Below are 25,542 nucleotides of genomic sequence, written 5' to 3'. Positions count from 1 at the left end.
TTTTAGAACTTGCCCTCGGAACTGTGCTGCCAGGTAAGCCCTTTTCCCTATTTCTAAACCTGCCCTCGGAACTATGCCAACAGGTAGGCCTTTTTTCCTCGGTTACCAACCCTGCCTTCGGAACTGTGCCATAAGGCTAGTTCCCTTCCTCGGCCTCCTGCATCTCCTTGGCTCCCCGCAAGAAGGATAGGTGTTAGCTCTTCTCTAAATGTTTGATAGAATTTGCATGTGAAGCTATCTGGTCCTGGACTTTTGTTTGTTGGAAGTGTTTTAATCACAGTTTCAATTTCAGTACTTGTGATTGGTCTGTTCATCTTTTGATTTCATCTTGGTTTGGTCTTGGAAGATTGTACTTTTCTAAGAATTTGTCCATCTCTTCTATGATCCTTTGTATTTCTGTGATGTCTGTTGTAACATCTCCTTTTTCATTTCTAATTTTATGAATTTGAGTCCTCTCCCTTTTTTTCTTGATAAGTCTGGCTGAGGGTTTATCAATTTTCTTGATCTTTTCATGGAACCAGCTTTTCGTTTCATTGATCTTTGCTATGGTTTTCTTCATTTCTATTTCATTGATTTCTGCTCTGATCTTTATGATTTCTTTCCTTCTACTAACTTTAGGTCTTGTCTGTTCTTCTCTCTCAAGCTGCTTTAGCTGTAAATTTAGGTTGCTTATTTGAGCTTTTTCTTGTTTCCTGAGGTAGGCTTGTATTGCTATAAATTTCCCTCTTAGAACTGCTTTTGTTGCATCGCAGGGGTTTTGGAGTGTTGTATCTTTGTTGTCACTTGCTTTGAGGTATTTTTTCATTTCCTCTTTGATTTCTTCAGTGATCCATTGGTTGTTTAGTAGGATGTTGTTTAGTTTCCATGCGTTTGTGGTTTTTTGCAGTTTTTTTCTTGGTGTTGATTTCCAGTCATATAGGTTGTGGTCAGAAAAGATGCTTGATATGATTTCAATTTTCTTAAAGTTACTGAGGCTTGATTTGTGGCTCAGGATGTGATAAATCTTAGAGAATGTTCCATGTGCATTGAGAAGAAAGTGTATTCTGCTGGTTTTGGATGGAATGTCCCATAAATATCTATTAGGTCCATCTGGTCTAATGCTTCCTTCAGGGCCTGTGTTTCCTTATTGATTTTCTATCTGGTTGATCTGTCCATTGCTGTAAGTGGGGTGTTAAAGTCCCCCACTATGATTGCGTTATTGTTGATTTGTCCTTTTAAGGTTGTTAGTAGTTGCCTTATATATCGGGGTGATCCTATGTTGGGTGCATATATATTTACAATTGTTATATCTTCTTGGATTGATCCTCTGATTATTATGTAATGTCCTTCCTTGTTTCTTATAATATTCTTTGAGGCCTATTTTGTCTGATATGAGTATTACTACCCCAGATGTCTTTTGATTCCGTTTTGCATGGAATGTTTTCTTCCATCCTCTCACTTTCAATTTGGATGTGTCCCTAGAAGTGAAGTGGGTCTCTTAAAGACAGCATATATATAGATCTTGTTTTTGTATCCATTCAGCCAGTCTGTGTTTTGGTTGGGGCATTTAGTCCATTCACATTTAAGGTAATTATTGATATGTATGTTCTTATTGCCATTTTGTTAATTGCTTTGGATTTGTTTTTGTTGCCCTTTTTTCTTCCATTTTTCTCTTGTTCTCTCCTCTTGTGGTTTGATGACTATCTTTAGTGTTGTATTTGAGTTGATTTTTCTTATTTGTTTGTGTAGATCTTTGGTTTGCAGTTACCCTGAAGTTTTGATGAGAGTCTATATATATATATATATATATGAGATTGTTTTAAGTTGTTGGTTTCTTAATTGCAAGTGCATCTCCAGTGTCCTGTGTTTGTACCCTCCTCTTCTCATGATTTCTGATATCGGTGGCATAATTGTCTATGGATGATTTCGTGTCTTTACTGTATATATACCTTTACTGGTGAGCCTTGTCATTTGTGATATTTTGTTTCTAGTTGTGGCCTTTTCTTTTCTACCTGGAGAAGTTCCTTTAGTATTTCTTGTAAAGCTGGTCTAGTGTTTCCGAACTCTCTTAGCTTTTGCTTATCCATGAAGCTTTTGATTTCTCCTTCAAATCTGAATGACAAAGTAATCTTGGTCAGAGGTTTTTTCCTTTCATCACATTAAGTATATCATGCCACTCCCTTCTGGCCTGCAGAATTTCTGCTGAAAAATCTGCTGATAACCTTATTGGGGTTCTCTTGTATGTTATTTGTTTCTTTTCCCTAGCTGCTTTCAATAGTTCCTCTTTGTCTTTAATTTTGGTCAGTTTGACTAATAGGTGTTTCAGAGTGTTTCTCCTTGGTTTATTTTATATGGTATTCATTGTGCTTCCTGGATTTGAGTGAGTGGTTCCTTTCCCATGTTAGGGAAGATTTTGGCTATTATCTCTTGGAATATTTTTTCTGCCCCCTTCTCTCTCTCTTCTCCTTCTGGCACCCCTATAATATGGATGTTGGTGCATTTAATGTTGTCCCAGAGTTCTCTGAGACTCTCTTCATTTGTTTTCAATCTTTTTTCTCTTTTCTGTTCTGCATCCATAATTTCTACTGACCTGTCCTCCACTTCGCTTATTCACTCTTCTGCCTCCTGTATTCTGCTGTTAGTTGCTTCTAGTGAATGTTTTATTTCAGTTATTGTATTTGCATCTCTTCTTGTTTAAGTTTTATATCTTGTATCTCTTTGGTCAGAGTTTCCTGTAAGTTATCCATCTTTGCCTCCAGTTTATTTCCAATGTATTGCACCATCTTCCGCAGCAACAGTATAATGTCTTTTTCCTGGAGGCTGAGAATCTCCTCATCACTTAGCTGATTTTCTGGGGTTTTTCCTTTCTCCCTCATCTGAGTTATAGTTCTCTGTCTTTTCATTTTTATAGATTTTTGGCATGGTGACCTTTTTACAGATATTAGAGTTGTAGCCTCTCTTACTTCTGGTGTCTGCCCCCCTTGTGGCTGAAGTTGGTATGGGGGCTTGCTGTAGGCTTCCTGATGAGAGGGGCTGATGCCTGCCCACTGGTAGGTGGAGCTGATTCCTATCCCTCTGGTCAGTGGGGCTTTGTCTCTGGGTGAGATTAGAGGGGGCTTTGTGCCTGGGGGTTGGGGGGAGTCTTTAGGAAGCCTTTTTACTGATGTGCAGGGCTGTGATCCCACTGGATTGTTGTTTGGCCTGGGGTTCTCAGTGCTGATGGGTGGGGCCAGATTTTCCCAAAATGGCCACCTCTAGAGAAATGTATGCTGCTGAATATTTCCAAGAGCTTTGCTTCCAATGCCCTTTCCCCACAACAAGCCATAGTCACCCCCTGTTTTCACAGGAAATCCTCCAAGAACTGGAGTCAGGTCTGACCCAAATTCCTATGGAGACTTTGCTTTGCCCTGGGACCCAGTTCACATGAAAGTCTGTGTGCATCTTTTAAGAATGGGGTCTCCATTTACCCCAGTCCTGTGGAGCTCCTGTACCCAAGCCCCACTTACCCTCAATGCCAGATGCTCCAGGGGCTCTTTCTCCCAGTGCCATATCCCCAGGCATGGGGACTTGAGGTGGGGCTCAGAACTCTCACCCCTGTAGGTGAGTCTGCGTGATACAGTTACTTTCCAGTCTGGGGGGCTTCCCACCCAGGAGGTATGGGGTTGCTTATATTGTGTAATTGCCCCTCCTACCTCTTGATGTAGCCTACTCTTTATCTTCTGGAGACGGATATCTTTTTGAAAGTTTCCACTACATTTGGTTCAAGATTGCTCAGCATTTGATTGTAATTTCATTGTTTTTAGGATAGAAGTCAAACTCCAGTCCTATTCTACTATCTTAATCTCCTTGTAATTGCTTCTTTAGTCTAATATTTACTTCATCAAAAACAAGGCATAATTTATGAGCTGCTCTGCTTTTAGTGGAATTAAACTGAGAAGAAATAACGCAAAAGATGAGGATTCTTTATTCTATATTAGAAATGTAGCTTATAATACATTAAAGTAACCTTGTCATTTTCCTTCTTTCTGTTTTGGCTTTACTTCTTTATTCTTTTTTTTTTTTTTTTTTTGGCTATACTCATGGCATGCCTAAGTTCCCAGGCTAGGGATGGGACCCACACCACAGCACTGAATATGCCAGATCCTTAACCACTAGGCCACCAGGAACTCCTGTTCTTTTGACTACTTTTATTTATTCAGCAGTTTCCATGTGCTAAAGAGTATATTAGATAATGGAAGATACAAATAAACTATAATTCTGCTTATATATACATATACGCATTTAGAAAGATGACTCTTTTTTACAAACATATATTATGCATATAAGTATATATATACACATGTATATATTACATTTTAGAAAGTGAACTTTCAACTTTTAACTATGAATTTCCATACTGGAACATACCTTATTGACTCAAAATGTTACCCGTCTTGACCTCTATTAGACTTATTCCATCTGAATATGTTAGTTTCCATTTTTGAATTTCAATAGTCTTATCTGTAATGTGCCATTATTGAAATTATATTAGCAACTTGGGTTAAAATTACCAGTGTTTATGGTTTACTATCCATTTTTGAAGCATTTGCTTTTAGACGTGTCAAGTCACAATTATAATTTTGTTGGTAATGGAATATTCTCTGAAACCAAATACTGGGTTATGTAATTCTACTTTACCCACAGACTGTGTGACCTTACTTAACTATCTAATCCTAAATTTCCTTACCTCAAAAATGGGGATAAAATCACCTTCTTCATTCTACTTTATTAATTGAGATACTAAGTGTAAAGTACTTAGCACAGTGTCTGGCAAATTGTAAGTATTCAATAAATTGTTATTATTACTAATACCATTCCTCACACTGTGTTCCCAGTGTTTTCTGTTACAAATTACTAGTAACATATTTCACTATTTATCTTTTTTTGTTGTTTACCTTCTGCTCTCTCTCATAAACTCTTTTACCTATTTATCTGGGGAGTGTGATACATCGTGTATTTTACATTTAATTTTTAAAGTGTTTTCATTAAATTCTTAATAATGGTTAACTCCTTGGAGTTCCTGTCGTGGCGCAGTGGTTAACGAATCCGACTAGGAACCATGAGGTTGCAGGTTCTGTCCCTGCCCTTGCTCAGTGGGTTAATGATCCGGCGTTGCCGTGAGCTGTGATATAGGTTGCAGACATGGCTCAGATCCCGCGTTGCTGTAGCTCTAGCGTAGGCCAGCGGCTACAGCTCCGATTCGACCCCTAGCCTGGGAACCTCCATATGCCGCGGAAGCAGCCCAAAGAAATAGCAAAAAGCCAAAAAAAAAAAAAAAAAAAATTCTTAATAATGGTTAACTCCTTTACAATTTTAAGAAATCTAATTTCTGAAGGGCATTCCAGTAAGAAAGAGTAAGTGAGCAAAAATCTAAATATACGAAGCAATGGGGTGTGTTTATAAATAATTAGCAGTTTGCAATTAGATAATTAGCAGTTTCATCATCAGCAGATGAGACTAGAGGCATAGGCAAGGAGTGGATGGTCTCAGTTTCAAGGAAATCAAGAATAGACTGATGTGAAGAGACACTAAAATGACGGCATGTATTTGTTCTGCCTACTCCATAAGGTACAAATTCATACATCATTGTCCCCATTTCAGGACAAATGTGGGGGCTTTTCTATACTTTCCCCCAATCGGCCCCAAATGCAGAAAAAGCATAGCATGGGTCACACTTCATCACCTTTTTAAGTCCCAGTGGACCTCAACCTTAAAAGCACATTCAGATAACCAAATTATTGTATTTTAAAACCTCAGAAGTTTTTTTTGTTTGTTTGTTTGTTTTTTTAATGGCCACACCTAGAGCATAAAGAAGTTTCTGCTCCAGGAACTGAATCTGAGCCACATCTTCATGGTGGGTACAGGTTAGTGGTACAGCCAAGAGAAGCTCATTCTCCCTCAGTTCTGAAGCGGTGGAGGGGGGGATCCTCTCCCTCCTCTGCTGGCCCATACTTTTTTTTCTTTTTTTTCTTTTTTTTTTTGCTTTTTAGGGCTACACCCACATCATATGGAAGTTCCCAGGCTAGGGGTCGAATTGAAGCTGTAGCCGTTGGCCTACACCACAGCCACAGTAACGCAGGATCCAAGCCGAGTCTGCGACCTATGCCATAACTCATGGCAACGCCGGATCCTTAACCCACTGAGTGAGGCCAGGGATCAAACCTGCATCCTCATGGATCCTAGTCATGAAGCCATGGATCCTAGTTCCATGAAAGGAACTCCCTGGCCCATACTGATCTGCTTTTGCATACCACAGTGACTTGTGGAGGTCTTCTAATTACGGAGCAATTATTTTCTCAGACTATGGTTACTCAAGTTATGTTTTAGGAAGGTACCCTTCTGAGTTTAATTCTACCTGTGAGAATCTTCCAAATAACTCGGAAGCACTTCTACAGCTGTATCATTAGCTTATGAAGACTTTGAGAACAGGCAAAACAATATGTCTTATTCACCTTAGGTCCATAGCACATCTAAAATATTAATTAAATAAGTGAATAAGTGAGTAATGAACAGTTAACTTCTAGATCACATTTGTCCTCTCAATGATATCACCTATATTAAAATAATACTTATTACTACTTTGCTGATATTTTCTCATTTAATACTTTTATCTTTGTATGATGTAGATTGAAGAACACATGATTATTTTCACCCTGTTATATGCTGCTGAATATCAGCAAGTTAAGTTTGTGCTACCACATAAATGACTACTGTGAATGCCTTATGTGAACAATGGTTTTAAAATGCATTATATGGACAATATTCAGTTTTTAAATGTGCACAAAAGCAGGGATTAAGTCCATTTCATTTAACACGGAATAGCCTGCATTCATCCCAGTGTCTAGCATATAGCAAGTGTCCAGTAAGTATATATTAAATAAGTAAATAAGACTAGAAAATCTTTGATTAATCTTTAATCAAATGGATATATACCAAGACTTTTGCAAATATCCAAATTTATGATGTCATGATTACACAATTTTTCCCATAGAAAAATATCAGACAGCGTATCTGAGGATATTACGAATGTACTGGGAGATAAGTATTATCTCTTTCACTGTTTCTCCTTTCTGAACCCTTGCCACAAGCTTATCTAAGTGGTCAAGACTATATTATTCTAAAATAAAATCATGTAAATTTTAATGTTAGTCCTTTGAACTTATCACTTTCTTAAGTTTCTTAATAATTCTTTGGGACCAAAAAAAAAAAAAAATGCACATGTGAGAGTTGTGAGTTGTTTTATTTGGGGCAAAATAGAGGACTATAGCTGGGAAGACAGCATTTCAGATAGCTCTGGGGAACTGCTCCGAAGTGGTAGGGGGAAAAGTCAGTATTATATATGATTTTAGTGAAGAGTTTATGTGCAGTTGGGCACAAATCTTGGCAGAGGCTTGCTGCTAGTCACCAGGAGCAGATGTCACCACTAATGATTTTAGTGCTTTTCTAGATATGAGGAGATGCAAGAATTTGGGCTTTTGAAATCCCCTGAAAATATTTAACTATCTGAAGTCCTGTTTGCCAGTTTTTCCTGGAGATCAGAGTGCCTCATTCCTGATCTCCACCCTGATCTCCTTTTTGGGAGTGTTGAAGGTCATCAGCTGCAGTAGCTAGTGACTTCATCCTTGTAGAGGCAGATTGCAAATGCTAATTTTTAGTTGGCGATTCTTACCTTGACTTCATTGCTGATCTTTAAAAGAGCTTGCAATCACTGTCTCCCATTTTCACTGCTCAGTCATCTTCAAACAACTCAACTCTATTTTCCACCTTTACCTTTCTCTCTCAAAAATCACTGGTGTTCTCTTAATTGCCAAGATCAGTGACCCTATTTTATTTTTCTGCAGTATTTCCAAATTCTTTAAGATTTTTTCACTTCCTGGCTTCCAAAAAGTCCAAGTTACTTCCTTCCCAATCATATGATCTCCTGCTCAACTTCTGTAATTAGAAACCGCTTGTCAAATTTACTGCCAAATCCTATACATTTTATCTCCTAAATCCATCTCCAACCTTGACCTTACCCCCACTTCCCATCCTATTATTGCACCAACATCAGTAGAATCACCATCTGAAACACATTTCCATGGGGGGTGGAAAGGGCAGTCTAACATATCACAAACAACTTGACAGTCTTGAGCAGATCACTTTCACTCGCCTAATATCCCATGACTCACATCTATTCTTTTATTAATTTATTTTGCTTCTTAGGGCTGCACCTGTGACTTATGGAAGTTCCCAGGCTGAGGGCTGAATCAGAGCTTCAGCTGCCTGTCTACACCAGAGCCACTGCAATGCGGGATCCAAGCCATGTCTGTGACCTACACCACAGCTCATAGCAACACCAGATCCTTAACCCACTGAACGAGGCCAAGGATCAAACCCATTTCCTCATGGATACTAGTGGGGTTCGTTACCACTGAGCCATGATGGGAACTCCCACTTCCATTCTAATTACATAGTTCCATGAAGTTTATACCTTTTGATTCCATAATCTCTTGTTAGAACTTCTCCTCTTGTCCCTATCACTCTGCAAAAACCTAACAACAACAACAAAGTGAACTTCGTTATCTTTGAAGCGTTTGTCAGTTTATTCACTCAAATATGTTATTATTTGTTGCTCATGATATTGAGAAACTCTTATTCTGGACAAAGCTCTGAGACTCTCCCAAGAAGAAATACTACCTACGAAACATGAAATGTCTGTATTGTGCTCTATTTTTCTGCCATGTGTCTGTCTATCCTATTTACTAATCCGTGAGCGGCTTGAGAATAAGAACTGTGGCCATGCAAACCTTTGTCCTTCTAGTAACTAGCACAGTACCTGGCACAAATGAAGTGCCTAATCAGTGTTAATTGGCATCATGTAAGTTAATCTCACTTTTAATGAATACCTACATTTTTATCAGGTTCTGATCTTTATACCTGTTCTCACTGTCTGAAATACTCTCTTATTCCATATTGTTCCACCTGACTTACCTCCACCCAACTCATCTTCCTGGTGTCAAATGTCACTTTCTTCTGCCCTTTTCTTCTTAGACTGAGTTAGTGGATGATCTCAAAATACCCTATATTAATCCTATCATAGTGTGTGGCAGTTGTTGCTTATCTTATTTTCAACCCATAAGGCCAGGTACTAGGTCTGCTATATTCACTATTTTATTTTTTTAGGCCCTAATTTTGATATTCAGCAAATGCTAATTTTGGGGGGGTTGAAAAGATCAAATATTAGCAATAATATATACTGAAAACTATAAATATTATGGAAATTGTTACCATTTATCCAGTAAGCAAATGTCATAGTCCATGTACTATCTTGTTTAATCCCTGTAACAACCACGTGAAGTAGGGATCATTTTACAGATTAGAAACTATAGCTTATGGAGGTCAAGATAATTGCCAAAAGTCCATAAAACCAGTAATAGTGATTCAAACCAAGCTTGTCTGACTCAAAACAGAAGTCTTCACCCTTTCACTATAGTTATACAGTTGCCCTAGTAGACACTTTAAAAATATTTACATATATTATCATTTAACATTAAAAATTATTATCAAAAGAATATTAGAGACTTTCATAATTCAGCAAAATAAATTTAACAGTGGAAAGTATTTATTTGGTTTACAGTTTTGGCTTCTAGCTTTAGAATTATAAATGCAATTTGCAACTTTTTGTTTGTTTCTTACTTGCATGACAATGATTTTCTCTTGCCCAATATGTGATGAGATGTTCTATTTCCTTTGTTCCTTTATAGCTAATCATCTATTCAAAAATTCATGTTTGACATACTTTAAAGCAGACTTCAGAGTATATTAGAATTGTATTTCTTCACCTTCACGCCTACCTTAGGCAAGTGTTTGACCAACAGTATATTTTACAATTAATTATAAAAATCTAATATTTATTAAATATGAATAATCCACTGAAGACTGTCCAGCCAACATAAAGCTTGATTAAGAAATCATCTGAGTTTGCAGTGATATGAGTATTAATAAGTTAATATTTAAGTTTTCTAGCTGCTCTGTGGGAATGCTAACTCTCAGTACCATGTCTGTTCCTTCGATATTGTTGCTTTGCTGATTTTTTAATAGAAGTCATTTTAATTTTTAAGATGCTTAGTGTACACTAGAAATATTTACTAATGGCACAGTGTATACAATGAAATATTAAAAGTAATATTTTTGAGGTTGCTGAGCATCTCAACTATGTGATTTAAAATAAATATATATATTTACTATATATATATATATATATATAGTAAAATTCCCACCTTTGAGATAGTATATGCCTAGCTTTTAAAAAATAAGTGTTTTTTCCCAAAATAAAAAATGATATATGCATACACATATATACACACAAATTCCTTTTCACCCTTAAATCCCAAATTTATTTTTAATAAAATTTTATCAGTTATTATAAATTGCACTTCTATTAAACTCTATAAATAAGCTCTCTATAACAAATCAAGTCTAAAATAAAAGTATAAACATCCTAAGATCAAGTCAGAGAAGAACAAAAAAACGTTTACTCACTTACTCAAAGAAATATTGTGCATGTATTATTTGCCTTTGCTTTGTTTTGCTTCACCCTCAAGGTCAAAATCATTTGCTATAGTAAAGAACATTTTTAAAAAGCAAGAAATGTTGCATAAATCCATTGAGGAGGAAAAATGCTCTTGCCTTCAAAGTCGCAGTTATTAAGCGGTTATTGAATGCCCTGGTGTACAAGGCAAAGTGGATGCCGCAGATGCAATGTGGTTCCTGCATTTTTCAGCTAATTTATTGAGTCAGCCCGCTAAAAATACATGGACAATATAAGTCAGTATAGAACTGAGCTATTGAGAGTTATGTGTGAAAATATACTAATTTTTAAATGAATTAGTGCATTTGGAAATTAGTAAATTAAAGGTTAATAACCTAGTAGACATTCAAATGGATATTTAAAATAATCTATTAATCTCAGTAACTGTGAGAACCAATCACTTTATTACATGAATGGTGGATTTCAAAATTAAATTTCAAGGTAAGAACAAAAAAAGAAAAATTAATTGGCCTTATTGGTTTTTAAATCAATACAAGTACTTATTTGAGAATGTTTTAATTTTGCTGTTATCCAATTTATTTAGTATTTTATCTGAATTCATATCTTATGTGCTAATGTTGAGGTGGACTCTTTCCACACATTTAAAGATCTTTTCCTTCCCCTTTTGAGTAATATGTTATTACTTCAACCAAACAAAGAACTCAGAACCACATCATCTTTGATTTCAACCATGTGAAATGTAAGAATATATTGATTAAAGTGCACAGGCACAGCTGTAAAAAGAAAAAAAGAGAATATATTGATAAAAGTATACTGGTTGTGAGTTTTAATACCATTATTTTAGTCTGTAATAAAACAAAGAAAAATTAAATATAAGCATTGATTATTTGAATAATATAATTAATAAAATAGATATATTATGAATGTATGTTATCTCAAAAGTTTTATGTACAGAGAATTCTTATTTTCAACTTCCCATGGTATATTTATATAAATTAACAATGTACCGGATCTCAAAGTAAGCCTCAAGAAGTTCAGAACAAATAGACCTTGTATAGGGTTATTATCCCAAGAAATTCAAGGGAGAAGACATCATATAGCGTTATTATCTAATAACAATGCACTTCTAGTTAAACTAGAAAATAATAACAATATGATAGAAAAATTATAACCACTTGAAAATTTCAAACAAATTTTGTGTTAAGCAGAAAATAAAATATATAAACAGCTGTTCAGAAAATAAGAAATTTTTCTTTCAAAATTATCAAGTCAAAACAAGCAAGCAGTCATTGAATGTTTTTTTTTTTTTTTTTTTTTTTTTTTTATTTTCCCACTGTACAGCAAGGGGGTCAGGTTATCCTTACATGTATACATTACAATTACATTTTTCCCCCACCCTTTGTTCTGTTGCAACATGAGTATCTAGACATAGTTCTCAATGCTATTCAGCAGGATCTCCTTGTAAATCTATTCTAAGTTGAATGTCTTAATATTAACAAGGATGGTCAAGAAAGGATGAAAGAACATGACAAAGAACTTTGAGAAATTAAAAAAAAAAAACAGCAAAACAAAGGGAACATAAATGAATTAACAGATTATTAGTGTATCAGATGATATTAGTGTAGAAGGTGGTTCTTAGGGGAAAAAAGATCAACATAACACACAAACTTTATTGTGGTTGTCAGGACCCTAAGATAACCCCAATGACTCAGTAAGCTAGGCTTCGATTTATTTATGCTTTTTATATATTTAAATCTATCTTATTTAATACATTGATTTTAAATTTATTATTAATGTTCTTTATTTAGGTCATCAGTCAAAACCCTTACTTGCATCCCATGCATTGCCTAAGCTCAGTCACTTCTATATCTGCTTTATTTTGTTTGTTCTTTTCTTTTTCACTGTAATGCTATTTACATTATGTGTGAACTTATAGAAAAATCATTTTTCTCTGGTTTAGCATGGTTTATCTAGAGTTGATTAATTGGCCTGAGCCCACTTACCTGTGGTTTGGTTTTTGTAACATATACTTGTCACTTTATCTGATGTTAGAATGACTTAAATTTGGGGCAAGTTTCTATCATTAGTGTGAGAATCAGAGTCTATGAAAGGGATCAGCCAGGATGCAGCTCACTAGGCTTCCTTTGCAAAATGTTGGTTTAGGAAGTTATTTAAACCAAATATGAATACTAAATTTAAAAATCTGATTTGTAATCCTGTTCCATCCGTGAAATGTACAAACTTCTTCTGGATCCCAAACATAAAGCTTCTTCATTTAGAAAAATGATACATGCTTATATTAAAATCTCTCTTTGAGCCTCTTGCTCCAGGCTGGTTTCATTGTTTGCAGTTCTACCTCATCGCCTTCGTATGAGCCACACCTGTCATTCATCATCTTTGATTCCGGTTTATTTTCAGAGGACAAATGTTTTAAAGAACTTTATAAAGCAACCTGAACTTAGCCTCATTCCAGAAATTTATCTTATATCCTAATACCCCTTTTTAAAAAATTATTATCCACACCTAATTTTACAGCAAGTTTTTTTAATGTATTTTTATGTTTGTGAACGTTTTGCCTTTCTTAAGTTTATGCAATGATTTAAACTTAGTTTTTATGGAAACAACAATTTTGTTTTCAAACTCATTTTATCAAATTATGCAAGGATGAATTCCATAATTACACTAATTTACGGTGTCACAAATTGATTTGATAATAAACATAACTTATTCTTATAACCATAAAACTCACCTAGTGGAAGAACACCACTGGCATCAGTCATTGTGTTTTACAGAGAAAAGGCCAAGCATCATTAGCTTGGTAGGTCAAGTTGTATGGAGGTAGGTTAGATAAAAATCATTATGTGCCAAAGAGCTGTGCAGATAAATTAAAAAAGGTTTGGATGTGAGAGTAATTGTTATTCTTCCACAATCATGGACAAAAACCACTATAAGCAAAAGCCAGAGAAACAGTAAATTCACTCCAGCTAAGGCACAGCTTTTGAGAAGGATAGCTTTGTGGAATTTGGTAGGAATGCTAAGTTGGAGAGAGAAACCTCATTTTGTAGCAGTGTCTGAAACAGAGGTAGTCATTCATCACCAAATATTATTGGGCATCTAGTTTAAGTCAGGCTTTGTGGTCTAGAATTGGGTGAGGCTACAATAAGGGTGAAACTTCTTATTTATAGCTGTCCAAAAAAGAAGTGACAGGAGTAAACAGAGGGTTCATAGCAATTTAGAAGATGAAATGGGAGAAGAGTTATTTCTAAAGTAGAATTAAACTTGACTCTACTGTCAATATTTGGAATATTATAAAAAATATAAACAAGGAGATTTTCAGTCTAGGTGCTGAAAGAATGATATTACAAACAATTAGAATCAGGAACTAGGTTTGGGATAAAAAAAAAGGTCATGACTTTAATTGAGAGGACGTTGAGTTTAAGTGACATTAGGCACACTTCTACTTTCCTACAATAGTTCAGGCAGATTGTAGAGTATACTTACATTGCTTAAGATTTTTTGGAGGAGTTCCCGTCGTGGCACAGCAAAAACCAATCTACTAGGAACCATGAGGTTGCGGATTCTATAACTGGCCTCTCTCAGTGTGTTAAGAATCTGGCATTGCCTTGAACGGTGGTGTAGGTCGCAGACAGGGCTCTGATCCTGTGTTGCTGTAGCACAGGCCACCAGCTGTAGTTCTGATTCAACCCCTAGACTGGGAACCTCCGTAAGCTGCAGGTACGGCCCTAAAAAGACAAAAAAAAAAAAAACATGATGTGTTTGGAAATTAATTTGTAAACATCTAGAGGATCACTTGTCTGTACTTGGGAACCTTCCAAGAGCACATCTTCCATTTGAGTACTAATAATGGGCATTTATTCATCTTTCATATCATTTTAAAATTTTCAAAATGTAGATTGACTCCCAACTGTATGCATTAAAGGGAAAATATACTTAGAAGTATAGTTAGTAGCTAGTAACATGAGACTGGCTCAGCAGGATGGGGCTGAAGAACGGGTGCTGTGAAACTTAAAGGAAAAAGTTAACATAAAACAAGACACAGAGACATTTATCTTAAGTAAAGGTGGAACCAGGGACTCAAGGTCTCAGGGACCAAGAGCACCACCTCAAGAAACCACACTGCTTTTATTGCTTTTATTGCAAGTGAGAAGGGGGTTTGTAGGTACAGAATATAGGTTTTTTTAAGTTATTTTAGAAGTCACATAGTTGGTTGCTGATTAAGCTTTTATTCTGACCTTTAGGCATTTAACAATCATTAGCATTTGAGGAAGCTTGGCATCAGCTATCTATGCATAGCATCTGGAGAATCACCATTGTGCTTCTGCAGACAGCATGCCTATCTGCAGCAACCCGGCATGCCTAGGTTTGCACCTCGGTTCTCCTTGCTAATGCATATCCTGCTAATGACCCTCATAAGCCCCTTGGGGCCATGAGGCTCCTCTTTCTTTTATTCATAAGAGGATGTATCATGCTGTGCAAACGGGCGTGCCAATCTGCACAGGTCCTGCGTGCCTAGACCAACGCATTAAATCCTCTTTCAGCTGACCCTATGAATAATTTATGCCTTTAGGTCTTTGTTCTTAAGCTTAAGTCATTTACCAGCACTGCGACTGTTTTCCAAGCAGGAACATGGGGTAAAGTAAAGCAGGACAAGATGGAGTTTTCAGCAAAGAGGCTAAGGCTAAGAAAATATTGTAGAAACATGTCTCACGACAGTAACATATTACAAAGTTGGGTTATAAAACAAGAGTAGCTAATCTTAAAAAATACTCTTAAGATTAAAGTCGGATATATTGGTAACATCTCTCATCTGGAGACAGTCTTACAGGCTAAGACCTGGAGTAACTTTGTACATTAAAAAGGTAGCACTGGACACTATATTTGGCCACTTATGATGGAGCATAATGTGAGAAAAAAGAATGTATGCGTGGCTGGGTCACCTTGCTGTACAGTAGAAAATTGACAGAACGCTGTAAACCAGCTATAATGGAAAAAAATAAAAATCATTAAAATTTTTTTAAAAAAGGTATCAGTGTGGAGTTCCCCTTGCAGCTCAGCGGTAAAGAATCTGACTAGCATCCATGAGGACGCAGGTTTGATCCCTGGCCTAACTCAGTGGGTTAAAGGATCCAGCGTTGCCTTGAGCTGGGTGTAGGTCACAAACACGGCTCGGATCTAGCGTTGCTGTGGCTGTGGCAACGGCTGGCAGCTGCAGTTCTGATTAGACCCCTAGCCTGGGAACTTCCATATGCCATGGATGGGGCCCAAAAAAGCAATAAAACAAAGTAAAAATGTACCAGTGTATTTTACCATCATCCAGGTAAGACACAACAGAGAAGGATATTTAGAGAGGCAATCAGAAGGTATAAAATAAAATTAATTTTATATTATTTTAAGTGCACATTTTTTTACTTAGTACTCAGAGTTGCTAATGGAAAACTGAAATCTGGCTAAGCAATAATGATATTCAGTAATGGATACTAAGTTTGATATAGAAGCATATCATTGGCAATATGCGTGAAGAACTGTGACAAGCAAAAGCAGCATTTGTCCAAAAATTTTAAAGACTTTTCAAGTAGCACTTAAAGAAATTTCCCTGTGAGTTAAAATAATACTCTACCAAAGGCTTTTATTATTGCTTCTACTTAAGTTACTATTATGACATTTGCTTTATAACAAGTGTGTAATTAATTTGGCAGAGCTACTATAAACAAAAATTAAATGTAACTCATGTCTATAGCTACCCAAAAGTTAGTTTGTTAAAGCTGATGAAATAATTTCCATGAAGATACTGAACATTTGTATCATGTAAAATTCTATTATTGGTTTGTGGTATGAATGCATATCTCTCTTTTTGTTTCTGTTTCACTTCAAGATTGAATTGTAGATTTTTGTGTTTCACTTCAAGATTGAATTGTAGATTATCTTGATCTGTTAGACTCATCTTAATATTTTTTCTATGGATTATTTTCACTTTTAAATTGATGAAAGAATTTTAAGCATAGGAATACGCTATTACTTTTGCTCCAGAAACTGCGGTTGCACAGAAGACAGAGCCTGGGCTTTGGTCTCAGAAATAATTCTCTCAAACCTTGGCTTTCTCACTTACCCACTATATATTAGACAAGTTACTTAAGCTGTCTAAATCTTAATTTTATCATTTGTAAAATTATAACAGTTATACTTCGCTTATCCCTCCTTCTGGGGCTTCTGTAGTTTATAGGGCAGTGGTTTCCTTAGCATGTATTTTTGATGGCCATTTGTGATTTCATAACATAGTAATCTGATGTCATACTTACACTGCAAATTATGGTAAAGTTACCATGGATGATTTCCTTATTTCCTCTTCTTTCTCAATTGCTCTTTTGCTTCAAACTTAAGATCTCTTCATTCAAGAAGAATCCAAAAATCAGTTCATAGTAATAATCCTTTCTTGCTAGGTTCTTTATTAGTTACCAAAATTAAAGTGATTTATTTTTTATATCCGTCTCATGCTCAGAAACTTAATGAAAGCAGTAGCTCATCTGAGGGCAGCACTGTAGACATTGGAGCACCTGCAGAAGAACAGCCAGTAGTGGAACCTGAGGAAACCCTTGAACCCGAAGCCTGTTTCACTGAAGGTAAAGAAAATGACCTTCATGTTAAGCTTTCATTTATAGAGTTCAAATTCCATTTGATTACCCCAAATGGACCACTCAGAAAAGATTAGAACTCTGTACTCAATCTCTTTCAATTACCTCTATTATGCTAACAGATTTAAAATCTCTTACTGTGTTTTGTTTATATCTCCCCATTTTGTGTAAGGGATTATGAACATGGAGAAAATATATTTTAATGTAATCAAAACTAATGACTAGTTTACAAATTTTCAAATAAAATGGTGAGTTCACCATAAGTTGGCAGTTTAAACACTAGTCAAAATTCTCATACACAAAATTTGCTTTAAAAATAATTTTCTCCAGGGAGTTCCCATCGTGGTGCAGTGGTTAACAATCCGACTAGGAGCCATGAGGTTGCAGGTTTGATCCCTAGCCTTGCTCAGTGGGTTAAGGACCCAGTGTTGCCATGAGCTGTGGTGTAGGCCGCAGACGAGGCTCGAATGCCACGTTGCTGTGGCTGGGGTCTAGGCTGATGTCTACAGCTCTGATTAGACCCCTAGCTGGGGAACCTCCATATGCCGCAGGTGCGGCCCTAGAAAAGGCAAAAAGACAATAATAATAATAATAATAATAATAATATTCTCGGAGTTCCCGTCGTGGCACAGCAGAAACGAATCCGACTAGGAACCATGACATTGCAGGTTCGATCCCTGGCCTTGCTTAGTGGGTTAAGGATCCGGCGTTGCTGTGAGCTGTGGTGTAGGTCGCAAAAGTGTCTCGGATCTGGCATTGCTGTGGCTGTGGCGTAGGCCGGCAGCAACAGCTTCAATTAGACCCCTAGCCTGGGAACCTCCATATGCCACAGGGGTGCAGCCCTAAAAGAACAAAAAGACAAAGAAATAAAAAATAAAAAAATAATTTTCTCACTGCTAAAATGAGTTGCAAATGCTCAAATGTATTTTTTAAAAATCATTATTTCCAATTCTTGTCAGGTGAAGCAGGAAATAAGCACTGTCTGATACCTGATCCTGGCCCAGTATCTAGTTGAGTCTGGTAGAGTGTGGACAATAAGTCCAAGAGCTTGTTTTCTCTGTGCTTAGTATTTCCCATGGTCTGATTTTCTTAGGAATTTGAGTTTTGAGGATATGAATATATTTGCATAATTTGTTATTTCTTCCTCATAGGCCTGATATATATTTTCTCCCTCTTTTCCTGTACAAGTTTTGCACATCACTCAAAATCCTCAAGTCTACCTTCCCCAGACTGTGATGGAAAAGAACTTCTTATCTGAACACTATAAACAAATATATTCATTTAATTTACCTGATAACTAATCAGATACTATCTTTTGAAGGTTCTATTCCTCTTTTGAACTGCTACATGTAATTTTACTGGCTTTCTTCTTCCCTTCCTCTCTCCCTCCCTTCCTTCTCTTTCCTTTCCTTTCTGCCTTTTCTTCCAGCATACCTGATTTTTTTTTTTTTTTTTTTTTTTTTTTTTGCCTTGGGACAGGTTTCCTGTGTTTACGTCTTTTCTTGAAAAGCAAAATATAAGGTTTGGGGGCAAGTCCACATATTGTATTTTTTTTTCCTTTTTCCTTTTTTTTTTCCTTTTCCATTTTTTGTATCCTCTATGGTGATTACAAAGGTAATAACAGATATCTATCAATTAATTCTTATGTTAGAGTGAGTGAAAGCAGTGTAACAAGGCAATGCCAAATCAAAGCAGGGCCGTGCAAATCACATTTTAGTGGTCTAAATTAACCTTGAAAATTCTATAAGTTCTTCTAGGAGCATCACAAGAGAGCTTACACAGTAATAAATTTAACTTTGTTGAGAGAGAACTTTGTTATTACTCTACATCCTCTTTAAAAAGGAAGTTTTCTGTTTATTATTCATTTTCTTTTTGAAGTTCTTTTCTAGAGTGTTTCAACAAAGTACAGTAGGATGATATACCTGCTTTACCTGTATTTTTACTTTACAGTGTTCTTTCTTGGATAATAGCAATTAAGGCAGAAAAAACAGACATTAGCCAGGGAATTGTTTAAAGAGACTGAATAATTTTCAGAAATGCACAGGTCTAATGGATGAGCTCTTACTACCTCAGGCTTAGACTTATCCTAGCAGTAGAGATGGCAGTAGTAATGAGAAGATGAACCCAGGACACACCAAAGCAACAGAAATATTTATCTACTTCTGTTTGAAAAATTTCTTGCAGGCTGTGTACAAAGATTCAAGTGTTGTCAAATCAGTGTGGAAGAAGGGAGAGGAAAACAATGGTGGAACCTGAGAAGAACATGTTTCCGAATAGTTGAACATAACTGGTTTGAGACCTTCATTGTTTTCATGATCCTCCTTAGTAGTGGTGCTCTGGTAAGTGAATAGTAAGCATAGTGCTGCAATAATAAGTTTTAGAGTCATCTAATACTGATGACATTAATCCTTCCTGTTGCATTGTTCTACTATTCATTGCATTATTTTTCCTGAGCCCTTATTCTACATTCATTTCCATTTCCATGGCATCGCCATCACCTCTGTTTGATAACCTCCAAACTGTTACCTCTATTTAAGACTTCTTCCTTAAATATGCATACACTGCTATATCTATTCATCCATCCATCTGTCCACCTGCCCATCCATATACTCACCACCCACCCTTCTACTTATCTCCACTGCATTTTTAATTATTTCACTCCATATCTGACGGACTATGGACTATGTGTAACTAGGTAATTCTATATTTACTCTTATTGTATATATACACATTTATAATAAGCTATTTATCAATTTTTACTTATTATTAATTCAAAAATGTGTCCCTCCTGCTTGTTCATTATAATCAAAAAATACAAATATTCAGTTATTCATATTTTAACAAGAAAATTAGCATGGCAGCTATAGTGTAGTTAATGAAAGTCTTGTGATTGGGAATATACAACTTCTAAGTTCTGATGAATTCTGTTTAGAACGGTATCTCTTTCTGGACAGTTGATTAGTTCTTAGGGACCATTTGTCTGCCCCTTTTGAATTGTGTCCACTATTCTTAATGCTACTGAGAAAAGAGTGAATATTGGTAATAATACGTATTAGGCATTGTGCCCAAGTGATCATTTAAGAATTGGTTTCTTTTTATACAGAGGTATTCACTTCATCAGAATCAATTTGTATTTATATGAAAATCATTACAGGAATTCCCATTGTGGCTCAGCAGGTTACGAACTCAAAATAGTGTCTATGAAGATGCAGGTTTGCTCCCTGGCCTCATTCAGTGGGTTAAGGATCCAACATTGCTTCAAGCTGCAGTGTAGGTCACAGATGTGGCTCAGATCCAACATTGCTGTGGCTGTGACATAGGCCAGCAGCTGCCTCTCTGATTTTGACTCCTAGCCTGGGAAATTCCATATGCCTCAGGTGCAGCCATAAAAAGAAAAAAAGAAAAAAATCATTTACAAACATATAAAGTATAGCATATAGATAGCATTTTAGGAAAACACTGACACGAAGAGACTTCTTAAGCCCTTAGATAGAGGTAGATGGATAGATAGGGTTGAGTATAAATGTAATAAATTCATTGAGCAATTAAAAAAATAAAATAGGAAAAAAAATAAAAAAGAAAGATGACAGTTATTTCTTCAACCTCCTTTCTGTGGCAAAAAAGCCTCCAGGAAAAAGCAAAAGAAATGAAACAGGCGTTCCAGTCATGGCTCAGCAGAAACGAATCTGACTAGTAACTATGAGGACACAAGTTTGATCCCTGGCCTCGGTCAGTGGGTTAAGGATCCCGCATTGCCATGAGTTGTGGTGTAGTTCACAGATGCGGTTTGGATCTAGTGTTGCTGTGGCTTGGCTTAGGCCAGTGGCTACAGCTCTGATTCAATCCCTAGCCTGGGAACCTCCATATGCCACGAGTGTGGCCCTAAAAAGACAAAAAGAAAAAGAAAAAAGAAAGGAAACAAAAGAAATAAATAACTTCAAGCTGCATAGCAGCATTAGGATGTGACATCAAAGAACTATTTCCTGAACAAGTCAAATTAATTGATTAGAGCTATGTTTTTACTTCTTCTTCCAGTTATATCAATGGAGAATATAACTTTTCTCCTGATTCATTAAAAGATCTTTGAGAGAAAGGAAAAAACGGCAATAGCTACTGTTCCTCTGCCCTCCTATTCCAATGACATGTAATACATATATATACATATATATGTATATATATACACACATTCAGGAAAAAATACATATATGTGATCAAGAAAAATAGCTTACAATAGTTGTAATAATAGAATAGTTTCGGAAAGCTAAAGTATGCAACTTCTTTTTATAGGCATTTGAGGATATATATATTGATCAGAGGAAGACAATCAAGACAATGTTGGAATATGCTGACAAGGTTTTCACATACATTTTCATTCTGGAAATGCTTCTAAAATGGGTGGCATATGGCTATCAAACATATTTCACCAATGCCTGGTGTTGGCTGGACTTCTTAATTGTTGATGTAAGTACCCTCCTTATCTTAGTCTCCTCTTCAAGGTAGTCTGTCTTATCTATATCCTCATTCTAAAATAGTGAATCTTTGACCACTATGTTATGTTGACAAGGTATGCTACTCAGTAGACACGGAAGTATTCACTGAATGATAGTTTAGTTTATGTAAGAAATAAGCTAATTAGTATTGATTTAGCATTGGAGGAATGGGATTTATGATGGTTATCTAGGATAAAAAGCTGGAGAAAAACATATCAGAAGTTTTGTAGGGAGAGTGGTGGAATAGGGTATATTGCTTAAATTCCTTGTATTATGAATTAGACAGACTCAGGTTTGAATCCCAGCTCCACCACTGATTGGTTGTGTGCCACTGAGTAAGTTAGTTGACTCTTGATGCTGTAAAATGATAATATTAGTACATACAGGGTTGAAGGCACTCAATGAAAAGTGATGATAGTGGAAGCTACTGTCAACTTTTTGAAAAATTCTTTTTGACCTCAAAAATTTTAAAGGATGTGTTTAAAGAGTAGGCTATATAAATTATAATTCCATTATAGGAAGTAAGATATAGAGGGTGTAGTGAAAAACTACATCGTGCAGTGACAGGAGCTTCCCTAGAATGTAACTAGATTTGCGGCAAGCCCATAATGTACCAACCCTTCACAGAGTTTGTTTACCCAACAATTAATACTTCATTTACCCAAAACAAGTGGCTACTTTTGAGATTTGTTAAAGGCAGCATCATGATTTATAAGTTTGGCATAATTTCAGCTTTAGAAAAGTGTATTCAAATTATCACAAACTTCATAGGCATTTGTTTTATTCCCCAAAGATAATCCAGCAGAACCATGCATATTTCTTATGGAAAGTATTTCTAGAGCTAAGAATCATGCGTATATTGTATCTTCTTAATTCTGAACAAAAGCAAACCCAGAACTATTTGAAAAGCTTAACAATGTTACCATGAAATGAGTGACTTGTAAAGTCCTCACAAGACTGATAAAGGGTTAATATCCAGCATATATAAACAGCTCATACAACTCAATATCAAAAAACCAAACAACCCAATTAAAAAATGAGCAAACTTTTTCCCAAAAGGAAATGCAGGTGGCCAATAGGCAAATACAAAAATGCTAATAACTAGGGGAGTGCAAATCAAAACCACAGTGAGATATTACCTCACACCTGTCAGAATGGCTATGATAAAGAATACAGGAGTTCCTGTGGTGGTGCAGTGGAAACGAATCTGACTAGGAACCATGAGGTTTCAGGTTTGATCCCTGGCCTCGCTCAGTGGGTTAAGGATCTGGCATTGCTGTGAGCTGTGGTGTAGGTCACAGACATGGCTCAGATCTGGTGTTGTGGCTGTGGAGCAGGCTGGCAGCTGTAGCTCTGATTAGACCCCTAGCCTGGGAACCTCCATATGCTGCAGGTATGGCCCTAAAAATACAAAAGACAGAAAAAAAAAAAAAACATAAAAAAAAAGAATACAAATAAAAGTTCCCACTGTGGCACAGTGGGTTAAGAATCTGACTGCAGCATCTCTGGTCCCTTTGGAGGTGCAGGTTCAATCCCTGGCCTGGTGGAGTGGGTTAAAGGATCCAGCATTGCCTCAGCTGCAGTGTAGGTCACAGCTGCAGCTTGGATTCAATCTCTGACTTGGGAACTTCCAAATGCTGTGGGTGCCTCCATTTAAAAAAAAAAGAATACAAATAACTAATGTTGGCAAAGATGTAGAGAAAATGGAACACTTGTACACTGTTGATGGGTATATAAATTGGTGCAGCCAATTTTTTAAGGGAATTTCCTTAAAAAAACTAAATATAGAACTATCATATCATCCAGCAATTCCACCCCAGGAGATATATATATATATATATATATCTGAAGAAAATGAAAACGACTAATTCGAAAAGGTGTATGCACCCCAATGTTCATAGCAGTGTTATTTACACAAGATATGGAAGCAACCTAAGTGTCCATCAAGAGATGAATGGGGTACAACCACTATGGAGAACAGTATGGAGGTACCTTAGAAAACTACACATAGAACTACCATATGACACAGCATCCCATTCTTGGGCATATATCCAGATAAAACTTTCCTTGAAAAAGACACCTGCACCTGCATGTTCATTGCAGCACTATTCATAATAGCCAAGACATGGAAACAACCTAAATGTCCATCGACAGATGATTGGATTAGGAAGATGTGCTATATATACACAATGGAATACTTCTCAGTCATAAAAAAGAACAAAATAATGCCACTTGCAGCAACATGGATGGAACTAGAGACTCTCATACTGAGTGAAGTAAGTCAGAAAGAGAAAGACAAATACCATTTGATACCACACATCTGGAATCTAATATGTGGCACAAATGAACCTTTCCACAGAAAAGAAAATAATGGACTTGGAGAATAGACTTGTGGTTGCCCAGGGGAGGGGGAGGGAGTAGGATGGATTGGGAGCTTGGGGTTAATAACTCAGACTACTGCCTTTGGAATGGATTAGCAATGAGATCCTGCTGTGTAGCACTGGGAACTATGTCTAGTCACTTACCATGGAGTCTGAAGATGTGAGGAAAAAGAATGTATACAGGTATGTGTAACTGGGTCACCATGCTGTACAGTAGAAAATTGACAGAACACTGTAAACCAGCTATAATGGAAAAAATAAAAATCATTATATAAAAAAAAAGAGATGAATGGAAAAAGAAGTTACGAGATATGTAGATTATATATGTGTGTGTGTGTGTGTATATGTGTGTATATATATATATACATATATATATATATATATATATATAACATGTATATACAATAGAATACTACTCTACCGTAAAAAAGAATGGAATTTTGCCATATGCAACAACACAGAATGACCTGAAGGGTATTATGCTTAGTGAAGTAAGTGAAACAGGAAAAAGCAAATACAGTATGTTATTTCATATGTGGAATCTAAAAAATAGAGCAAACTAGTGAATAAAATAAAATGAAATAGACTCAGATATAGAGAACAAACTAGTGGTTATGAGTGGGGAGAGGGAATGAAGAAGGGACAAGACAAGGTAGAAGATTAAAAGGTACAGACGGCTATGTATAAAATAAATAAGCTACCAGGATATATTATACAGGGAACATAGCTAGTATTTTATAATAACTTTAAATGGATATATTATACATTACAGGGGATATAGCTAGTATTTTATAAATAACTTTAAATATTTAAATCCATAAAAATTTTGAACCACTGTGTCATACATGTGAAACTAATATAATATTATAAATAAATTATACCTCAATTTAAAAAAAGAAAGAAACCTCAAAAGAATAATTGCCTCACATATCACAAGGAGAAAAATTTCTGATATGCCATGGGTGTGGCCCTAAAAAAGAAAAAAAATTCTGATATTGAGATTTCAAGTACTAGAAGTTATATTTCAACTCCTCATAATTTTTCACACTAGGTTTTAAATCTAAACATAATATAACTCTTTTGAAAATTCCTGAGCTTTGCTTTTCTCTGTTATGCTTAAATATATGTCTGAACTTTTTAGTGGAAGAATGATGATTTTATTTACTATTCCAAATAGATTTTTAATAACTATTCCTGAAATATTTTAGGAAATAATGCTATGAAGAATTTTGTAGTTTTGCAATAATAATACTTTTATTTTTCAAGGTCTAATTTTAATTATTTCCTAAGAATCAGTGTGGTGCTCTAAAGAAAGACAAAGGAATTACAGCACATCTCAAGTAATGTAAAAAACATATGAAATATAAGCCAACTTAATACATTTAAACATAGAAAATATTGTAAAAATAGTATCCACTGTGTTTGAAATTATCAAATACTAGCTATTCTCAAACCAAAGAAATTCTGACTTT

At 35.9% G+C, this 25,542-nt stretch overlaps 1 protein-coding gene across 6 annotated transcripts in view; it reads left to right on the top strand.

Moving 5' to 3' along the window:
• SCN1A (sodium voltage-gated channel alpha subunit 1) overlaps nucleotides 1-25,542 on the top strand; it is a 166,850-nt gene that overhangs the window by 118,421 nt on the left and 22,887 nt on the right. For all 6 annotated transcript variants that reach the window (XM_021076172.1, XM_021076169.1, XM_021076173.1 and 3 more), the window contains exons 18-20: nucleotides 17,067-17,187; nucleotides 19,384-19,538; nucleotides 21,487-21,660. In XM_021076172.1, coding sequence (XP_020931831.1) covers nucleotides 17,067-17,187; nucleotides 19,384-19,538; nucleotides 21,487-21,660 — 450 coding nt within the window. The remainder of the gene's footprint in view (nucleotides 1-17,066; nucleotides 17,188-19,383; nucleotides 19,539-21,486; nucleotides 21,661-25,542) is intronic.

Source organism: Sus scrofa, chromosome 15 (genome assembly GCF_000003025.6).
Source record: "Sus scrofa isolate TJ Tabasco breed Duroc chromosome 15, Sscrofa11.1, whole genome shotgun sequence".
NCBI lineage: Eukaryota > Metazoa > Chordata > Mammalia > Artiodactyla > Suidae > Sus > Sus scrofa.
The sequence above is the reverse complement of the archived record's forward strand: the minus strand, read 5'-3'. Positions and strand labels throughout refer to the sequence as shown.